This window comes from Pyxicephalus adspersus, chromosome 2 (assembly GCF_032062135.1).
Source record: "Pyxicephalus adspersus chromosome 2, UCB_Pads_2.0, whole genome shotgun sequence".
In the NCBI taxonomy this organism is placed as follows: Eukaryota; Metazoa; Chordata; class Amphibia; order Anura; family Pyxicephalidae; genus Pyxicephalus; species Pyxicephalus adspersus.
The window spans coordinates 7,605,640-7,615,938 of NC_092859.1; the positions used below are offsets into that span (position 1 = coordinate 7,605,640).

Sequence of the window (10,299 nt, forward strand, 5' to 3'; positions counted from 1 at the left end):
TTTATATGTACCTACCTGTCCTGATGGAGTTTGTATTGTTTTGTTTAATTTGTTTGTTAAAAAATAAAAATAAAGAATGTTTAAAACAGAAATTAATACTGGCACTCCCAAGGTAAAAAAGTGATACTGAGCGTGGGTTTTTATTTTTCTGGCCACTGAGTAAAACATATATTATGCCTTAGTGCTAGAATATATGTGAGATCCAAAGTGTGCATAAGCTAAGAAAGATTTGTGATGTTTTACAACTTTGGCAAACTCGCAATGTTATAAGGATCGTTATTTTTCCATAACGATTGTTATTTTTATATAAAAGCAAAGAATAGATTCCTATGGAAAACTAAACAACAAAACACTGCAGAGCAGCGCCCCTAGCGATAGTATAAAGACAGTTCCGCTGTGCCCGTAGAACGGTAAGGATTGTACCGCAGCGCCCCTAGTGAACAATGTAGCGAACAAACTGCGCCTGCGCAGAAAGCACATAGGCAGCGTCTGCGCTGTGCTCAGCGCTCGTTCCCGGGAGGACCAAGATGGCGGCGGCTACGGCTCCGAACGGCAGCGGGATGGAGGTGGACGGGGCAGGTGAGTGTCCACGCTATTGTCTAAGCTACAGGGAGACGCAGGGAATCAGGTCAGAGGGTCAGAGACAGCAACGATGTGTGGTGAATGTGCATAGCGATAATGGCCGCCTGTGTGACTGAGCCTCCCGCTGTGTCAAATGGGTGGGCGGGATATGAATTCTGCATTTTGGTTGGCTCGCTGAGCTGTCAGTCAGTGGAGTTATCGCCGTGACGTCACGCCGTGTTATGAATTGGCGGAAGTAGTGTGCGCGAGGTGCTGAGCTGCCTGACAACGCTGAGGCGGCAATATATCGAAATGTGTCACCTATAGTGAGCTATAATGAGAAGGAGTAAACATATATATGATCCCTAATAAAAACTATACATATATCCAATGCTCAATGAAATGTACCAGATAATAGTGTTAGGATAACATATTGGTATTCCAGGGCCCTTGTTGCTGACAATTTGGCTGCAGTTTACATCCCAAAAATTGCTGTTTGTGGTACCTTTGCCTAACCCTGCTTCTGGTAATCCTATGTGTTTCAGGGGCTGGGGGTTCCCCTTTATTAGGGCCCATACAACTGGTTTGATTACATTGTACCTTTGTAAATATGTGCATTTTGAACCAATTGGGGTTCAGAAGCTTTTTATCCCCGCTGTACAGTTTTATTTGGTGTGTCATGTTCCTAAAGAACTAATAGTAATGCAGGGCAACTTTGGTATGGTCCTGATCCACCCCCTGCAGCTATTAGTATGTGGTTACCATGGCTGATTGGCCTGTCACTTACTGTGTGCCCTCCCCCTGGAATCATGGAAGCCTTATGTGAATGGCTGATGGCCTGTAACTCTGTGTGCCCGCCCCCTGGAATCATAGAAGCTTTATGTGAATGGCTGATTGGCCTGTCACTCAGTCTGAGCCCACCCCCTGGAATCATAAAAGCCTTATGTGAATGGCTGATTGGCCTGTCACTCAGTTTGTGCTCGCCCCCTAAATTCATAGAAGCCTTATGTGAATGGTTGACTGGCCTGTCACTCAGTTTGTGCCCATCCCCTGAAATCATAGAAGGCTTCATTCATTTATCTGTCACTGGAAATGAACACAAAGGACAATCCTCTGATGTCCATAGGATGTGTGCACGGGGGGAGGAGTATTACAAATAAACATTTCCTCTTCAATGTCCCCATCACTATATATCGGTAGAACCTTCCTTTATTGCTGACAAGCAGCACAACTCATTGTATGTCCATCACTCCCACAACGAGAGCCATGGCTCACATTAATGATGCGCCTTCTTTACTCCACCAATCATTGCTTTCCTTTTATTCTGTGCCCGCCCCCTGGTGGTCAAGGCGAGAAGTGAGTTTAGGAACCGCAAGGGTGGTCCCTGAATGAAAGCCGCTCCTCCGAGTACCGGAAATGCTGTTATCTGGTTCTAAGCTGGGGATATTTCTACAGCGACCGGAGGAGGGAAATTATTATTGTAAAGTTATTCTTAGTCATTTTTATTTTCTTATAGCACATGCGGCACCACACATGATTTCCACCAACCAAGCCGGGTCCTAATAAACCACCCCGCACCTGTGTCATTGCCCTGAAAGCAAAACATTGCAGCCTGGCTCTTAGCGGCTATTTCAATATGGGAACAAACCGGCCCTTTCACCTTATTTGGGATAAAGGAACCGGTGTATCCACCCCTCAAAATAAATGAACCCCCTGATTTATTTCTATGCATGTATATTGCTTCTGCTGAGTGATCATTTAACTATATCCGTGTCTGTTTCCTTGCAGTTCTTCCCACGGTGATGGCGCAGGGAGTCACCGGCAGCGTGGCCGTAGCGTTACACCCATTGGTTATCTTAAATATTTCCGATCACTGGATACGAATGAGATCGCAAGAAGGCCGCCCGGTGCAAGGTGAGGCACTGATTCACTAATGAAATGGTAATAACCTTCTGGATTTTAAGAGGTTATTATTCGGGACAGGGTCCTCTCCTCCTCCCGTATCATGGTCTGTATCTGTCTGTCATTTGCAAATGCTATTTAATGTACAGCACTGCCTAATATGTTGGCGCTATATAAATCCTGTTTATTAATAACATTTAAAACACATGACGTGCATTGTTAGGTTGGAGTGCTGTGAATTTGTAAAGGGAATCCCAGCCCCCTTTAGCCGGGCGCACCACCTAGCACTTATCGGTGACCAACCGATTATTTATGGGGGTTTTAAACTGGGTGGGATGAAGCTGTAGGCAGCCAGCTGTGGCCCCTGTATTGTGACCCAATTTTTCAGTAGCCACCCAAAAACAGCTGGGTGGTCACTGAAAAGTCCCGGGTGGTAGGCCCAGCTAAATGGGGCCGCTGAGAACACTGTGCATTCATATAAAGGTTAATAAAAAAGCAAGCAGCTAATACAATATGTAAAAATTAATTTAAACCATGACAAAGTAGATCTTGGGCTCTATTTATAAATAATTCCCCCTTCAAATCCTCTGAAATTCTCTTCCAATCTCTCCTTTCAGTGCCTATTAAAACAATGTCTCGTTTTGCCATCTAGTGGCCACTTGGCGAAGTGCACATCTTTCAGAATAGGAAATGCTTTATGTATAAAGGAAAATTATGAGCGAATTTAGAGTAAAATCACAGGGGATAATGTATAAATGGATCCCCCTTATCCCCTACCCCCTATCAAGCCTCTGTCCTGCACACAAGGGAGCAGGGAAGCCCCATTCGTATCTAGGAGTCCATATGTTGGATTTCCTTAACTCATGGAATACCTGTATACCATTATACCATATTCCTAGATACCATATATCTAAAACTGATTAAAAAAAAAAACTATTATTTCTTCCTCTGACTGGTTAGTATGGTAAATGGCCTCCTGGGAATTTACTGCAATGTTGTCACCCCGTATTGCAGCCAGAGGCCCAGTGTAGTTACATTGATTGAGTTACCCATTTCTAAAAACCCCTATAGAACGTAGAACCCCAAAGTCCTTTCTTGTAATTGTATAGCAGAGGCTGCGAAGAGAGAAGAGAATTAAATAGAACAGTGTTGAACCCAGCAATGTATTTAAGCTGTGTGGGATGAAATTGTAGGCAGGTTGGCAGCCCCTGTATTGTGACCCAACTAATCAGTATGTACCCTAAAACAGCCGGGTGCTACTGAAAAGTGCTAGGCGGTGCGCCCAGCTAAAAGGGGCCGGGGAAAATACTGCATAACCCATTCTGCACTGTGAAGAAAGTTTTACTTTATTAAGTCCGCCTTCTGGGTCCTAGATCCTAGAACTTATGGCACTGCTTCCAGGTGCAGGGAACCGCTAACTTAGGCTTCTTAGTGCATGACACCCCTCCCACCCCTGGAAACTTCTCTTCCTGATTTACATTATGGAGAATAAAGCAGATTCATGACTCCCTGGCAGAATCCACCCTGCAGCCATTGACCACAGATAAGCCAATGCAGGGGACTATTCACTCCATCCTGTTTGTATCCATAAAATCTTGTTATCTTTTCTCACCCGTCTCTTTATTGTGTCACTGGTACCCTGTATCACCCCCTCATTGTCTTCTTGTCTCCTTTACAGTGATCGGGGCTCTCATTGGGAAACAAGAAGGAAGAAATATAGAAGTCATGAACTCATTCGAGCTGCTGTCCCAGAACGTTGATGACAAGATCACCATCAATAAGGAATATTATTACACCAAGGAGGAGCAGTGTGAGCATTCCGTCTAATCCCAAGGATAAGGGGTTAAATATGGTGCAGTTTAGGGGTTCTTAGTTGCTGCATGGGGAGGAACTCTGGCTATAATAACACAACAACCAGATTTTGCTCCGTTATATTAGCCAGGAGACTATATTCCTGATTTATTAAAGATCTCTAAGACTGGAGAAGATAGATTAACATGGGAGAACCTGGGTGACCTAGGAAGCCAGGAACGGATTTCTGAAAATATAATTTTACTATTAGTTGGCTCAAATTTATTTCAGGTTTGCTGGATCACTCAGGTTCTCTCATCTAGCTTCACCAGTCTTTAATAAATCAGATCCTATGAGTGTGTTGTTTCACCCTGCATAGGGAAAATAGAAATTGTTTAATACTTGGAAGTCAGTGGCAGCCATGTTGTTTCTTTGCCCCTCCAACATCGGTATAATTGTTTTATATCGCACCTCATGACAACACATTCCATAACCAGGAATCTGGGAGAAGAATTAGTAATCTTTAAAGGCTTTGGACAGGGCAAATAACAATTGGATTTAGGCTTTTCCTGCTTTTTTGAAGGTTTGGTAGATGATAAATTAAAATCTATTTTGATATAAATTTTTCCTATGCGTGCTTAGTTTAATTCAGCCCTGAGGATCCCTTATTCAAAATTATTTCAGGTCCTAGGGAACCCCCTACCGTTACCAAATCAGTGGGGAAAAAGAAGAAAGCCCTAAATAGCTGGCCAGTGGAAAGAATTCCCCTTGCTGGGGTGGACAGAAAAACAGTTTATTGACAACTATATCTATAGTATGTATATAATTATAGTCATGCAGGCATGTCGGCCCCAGAACTATACAGGCATCATCATATGGGGGGGGGGGGACTTTTGGAGGAACCCTGGTTGACAATGGCTGCTGTACAGCATTCATAATAGCAAGTTCTAAAAACTTTTGTACCTCAATCTGATTCTACAAATTAATAATTTTTGTCTTTTTAGTTAAACAAGTGTTTAAAGAAATGGAGTTCTTGGGCTGGTACACAACAGGAGGACCTCCAGATCCATCTGATATTCACGTCCACAAACAGGTATTGGCTGACATTAGATGGGTTTTGATTACAGAGCAGGGGGCAGAGGTCCCATAATTCAGTTCCTCATTCAGATATTTCCAAAATCTCTTGTCCTTGGCTGTGTCTGCACATTCGCTCCCCTATAAAACCTCCCAACTGTTTCCTGTACTGAGATGTGACCCCGTAGAAGTCTAAGGGGAGAGACTACACAGGAGCATCTAGGAATCCAAATCTGTGAACCTAATTTTTTAAAGCTCTTTAAGACTGGAGAAGATTGACTTTCATGGGAGAACCTGGGTGATCCAGCTAATCTGGAAAAAAAATGTTTGCTATCAGGTAAATATTTTCAAGCCAGGTCAGGATCCATTGCACATTCACCCATGATAATCTGTCTTCTCCAGTCTTGGAGAACTTTTAATAAGTCAGGACCATTATTGGAAGATTAGAAGAGTCCTGTAGGCCTCAGTCATCCGGTTTCTGTATGCAGGGTAGCGGGGGGTACCTTTATCTTGGGAGGGGTAGGCGGAAATTAACGACTTTAATTTTCCATCGCATCGTTTCCTGGATAACAGTTTGAATTGATGTCACCTGGTGCAGAGTTGGGTTATTGACAGACGTCAGATTATCTTTGCATGAGATGAATGGTTGGGCTCAAGCAAGAATCTGATGTGTGTACAGCGGTCGCCTGATGTTGGTAATGGATTTGTGATCCACTAACAACCTCTATAGAAGTAAGGGGAGGAGAGCACAGCGGGGTGCTACTCCCTCATCCTCACCCATCCCCTCTCTATAGAACAGAATGGTGCTGTATGTACAGTGTATGTTCATCTGTGATTGGAAGTAATCATTAAAGATCATTTCCAGTGACAACGTGTACATAGCCTTAGTCTCCAATTAGTTTTCATTAACTGATATATCTGTCCAAATATTCTGGTCCTGAAATATTGCGATGATCCCAATTCCTGTAACTCTCCATAACACGCTCCTTGTTCTCCTCATTGTGAACACATGTAGGAAATGATGCATTGATTGAATTGAATGCATTGATATGTCCTGGATAGCAAGTCACATGGTCTGAGCCAAAGGAAATGCAAGCAACTGGTAGCAAAGGCAACCAATCGGTGGCTCTGACTGGTTTGGTAAATTTTACTCTTCTAGGATCCTCTGCAGAGATCACGGTGATCTCCACGGCCCCTTCTAGCTGGGCGCACCACCCGGCACTTTTCAGTAACCATGCGGCTGTTTTGGGGGTTTTTAAGCTGGGTGGGTGGTGGCCCCTATATAGTGACCTCACTTATACTGAAGTTACTGAAGAGTTGGGTCACAATACAGCGCTGCCACCCGACTACAATTTCTTACAACCTGTCTTGAACACTGGATCATGTGACCAGCTCCTTGCTGCAGGATCTGATGAATTCTTTAAGACATTGATGACAAGATCCCTATTCGAGCAGTTCTATGTTCCAAGCTGGAGGGAGAATGTATTTATCTTTTTTTATTTAATAAAAATATTTAACATATAACTAGCATTCGTTCCTGACTGGTATGATAAGCATTGCAGTGCAAATGTTTACAGGAAGATGAGAGCGCAGTGCTGACCTCTTAGTCACATGTTAGGGGGCGTGTCTTGGACCAGACTGTATTTCTTGGCTGCAGTGTGGTCAGTGAGGAGGTCTATGGCTGTGTTCTGTGACAGCATTGCTTGGTTTACTTGCATGATAGAATGTCATATCTTCAGCAGGCAGAACAGGTCACACGTCGGTATTTATAAAAACAATGATTTCTTTCTTCCAGGTTTGTGAGATTATCGAGTCGCCGCTCTTCCTGAAGTTGAACCCAATGACCAAACATACAGATGTAAGCTTCCCAATCCGTATTCCTCTTCATTCTCTATCATCACGTCTGACCTCTAACCGGTTCTCGTCTCTTACAGCTTCCAGTCAGTGTTTACGAGTCGGTGATCGATATTGTGAATGGCGAGGTGAGTTCTGTTCTCTCATTGCTGATACTTGGAATGCCCACAGACTGTGGAACCTCTGCCCACCCTCTGACATTCCAGCCCCTGACCACCAATCTCGGGAGAATCGGCCTGAAATTTGGTGATTTGTAAACCGTTCCTTGCTTTATTTTAAAGTTCAAAATCCCTTCCTGACTTTTTATTGGCTACTGGGTCTAGAAACCTTTGTCCAGCTCTCCCTATTCCTAATTCTCCATTCTAAGGTGCCATTTTGCTTCCTTTCTGCTCCCAAAGCGGCTCTGCCACTAAGATTGTAAGAAATGCTGATTGGCTGGATGTCCAGCTGATCTTTTGGTTTCAGTGCTGTCAGTCACAGGCCGGATACAAGCGTGCAGTTTATGCTGCAATGGCATTGTTTCCTTGTAGTATATTGTATATGGGAATTGACAATCTCCAAATAAAGATTGTAAAGGCAACACAGCTGGTAATTCATTTTATTAATATTATTATTATTTATATTATTATTATTATTTTATATTATTATTATTATTAATATTAATAATAAACAGGATTTATATAGCGCCAACATATTATGTAGCGTTGTACAATAATAGGGATTTTAATGATTATAGCCAATATATATATATATAGCTTTTTTCATACCCCCTTACCCTTATCTGTTCTTCCAGGCCACAATGCTTTTAGCTGAACTTCCATACACTTTGGCAACAGAGGAAGCAGAAAGGATTGGAGTAGACCATGTGGCTCGGATGACCGCAACTGGCAGCGGAGAGAACTCGACAGGTGAGGGATTGGTTGGTGCGCTAGTAATGATTGGAGCAATTGTGTCATATGACCAGAATGTTGGGCAGAGCTACACCATGGGGTTCAGAAGTAAATGGACCCCCCTCCGCATCATATGCTATATGAGCAAAAGTTTGTACAGCCCTGATCGTCACACCTACACTGTATGTTCAAAAATATATGTACGCCCCTCCACATTATTGATTCTTAGCCATTATGCTATATGACCAAGAGTTTGTGCACCTTACACCATCGCACCTATACTGTATGATTGTAAGTATATGCCCCCTTCTACATAATACAGTTACATTCTATGACTCCCATACTGTATGGCCAAAAATATGGACACCCCTCCACATTACTGGTGCATTGTAGTTATGTTCAACAACCAAAAGTTTGTGCACCCTACACCATTGCACCTACACTGTATGGTTGGAAAAAAATGCCCAAAAGTTTGTGCACCCCTGAACATCACACCTACACTGTATAGCTAAAATTATAGGCGCCTCTTCACATAACTGGTTCATAGCATTTACACTATTTGACCAAAACTTTGTGCCCTGACGGGCAGAAGTATATGGGCGCACCTCTACATTACTTCATTCAGGTTCCTCCATTAAGGGGTGCTGCCTATTCTACACATTAGGACATTTGTGCTCTACTAACATTGCAAATAAAGTTTGTTGAAGAGCTCCTTTGTCTGTTTCCAGTGGCGGAACATCTCATCGCCCAACACAGTGCGATTAAAATGCTTCACAGCCGGGTCCGCCTAATCCTGGAGTATGTCCGAGCGGTGGAAGCTGGTAAGTGTGATCATCATTTCATTCAGCCACTGGTATGAGTTTTGCTCCATTCATTTATGACAAGAATGATCCGTTTTTTTTTTTTGTTTTTTTTTCAGGAGAGGTTCCCTTCAATCATGAGATTCTGCGGGAGGCCTCTGCTTTGTGTCATTGTCTCCCCGTACTCAGCACAGACAAATTCAAGACTGATTTTTATGATGTAAGTTGTGTGATTTCATTTCTCTGCAGGTCCAGGAGGGGTCACTGCACATGTAATGTCTTTATTATTATTAATAACCTTTATATATCACCAACATAATAATGTAGTGCTGTACAATAAATAAGAGCTGCAGATGACAACTCTCCATACAAATAATGGCAAAGGAGAGAAGGACCCTTGCTTAATAGAATTTTTTTTTTCTTGACTTACTCAGGAGAACACATAAGCATTAGATAATTATTACCTGAGACGAATGCTAATGCTCGTGTCAGACAAAAATCTGAGAATGTTCTTCATGGATCAATTGCTACAAAAGTGAAGGGAGAGCACAGCGGGGAGCCTCTTGCTCATTCTCAATACAACAGAATGGTGCTGAGTACAGCGCTCGCTCGTTCATCTTTCACTGGAAACAATCATGAAAGATCAATTCCAGCAACAAAATTTCTACATGTGTACACAGCTTTACATGTACTAATTCAATGTTAAGTGCAACACCTTTTGATTGCTGTGGTGATCAAGACACAATCGGAGCGCAAAGCCTGCCGGGATACCTACGTCATGCTCTTGGCTGCTGCTTCTGCACATGCTCTGATTTCAGACGTGTGCAGGAGTCCTTTCTATAATGGAAGAAAACAATTGCTGATCTCACGCATGTGCAAAGAGATTGGCTATCTTTTTTTCCCATCTACGTCACCAAATATCGCATCTGCAGTGCGAGATTGGGTGCCGTAGGAAGAAGTCGTCAGAACCGGGCACTTCCTCTGGATACCGACCCAAACGAAACCTCCCAAGGTATCTGCAGGATTTAAGGTAAGATCCCACGATTCCGAAGCAGGTCTGAGCCCTTAGGAGTTACCTAAGACAGCAGAGCAAGGCCAGCAGTACGGTAGAAGCAGTGATTTTATTTCAATGGTTGCTCTCTTTTATAAAAAAAAAAAAGGGAAACTCAGGGCCCCAAGAATGTCCCTTCCAGACTGCTTACAATGAGCAGTACAGGGGAGTATAGACTACTGAAAACCAGGCTGAGAATGACTACGTGGCCATTTTTTACCACTTTAGTGCCTGGGGGTGGCAGTGTAAAATCTGTTGAGATTCATATTTACTTATTTCCTGCATCAGTGCAGGGCTCTAAATGCAGAACAAAGGACGATATTTTCAAGGCAAGGGCCCCCTGCCCAGCAGTCACACGCAAGAGAACTGATCAGTC

At 43.1% G+C, this 10,299-nt stretch overlaps 1 protein-coding gene across 1 annotated transcript; it reads left to right on the top strand.

Moving 5' to 3' along the window:
- Positions 1–451: 451 nt before the first annotated feature.
- COPS6 (COP9 signalosome subunit 6) lies at positions 452–9,206 on the top strand. Its single transcript, XM_072399383.1, has 9 exons — positions 452–579; positions 2,350–2,475; positions 4,142–4,273; positions 5,259–5,347; positions 7,124–7,186; positions 7,263–7,310; positions 7,976–8,090; positions 8,801–8,893; positions 8,992–9,206. The coding sequence occupies exons 1-9, from the start codon at positions 528–530 to the stop codon at positions 9,189–9,191; spliced, it is 918 nt and encodes a 305-aa protein (XP_072255484.1). The 5' UTR covers positions 452–527; the 3' UTR covers positions 9,192–9,206.
- Positions 9,207–10,299: the final 1,093 nt, after the last annotated feature.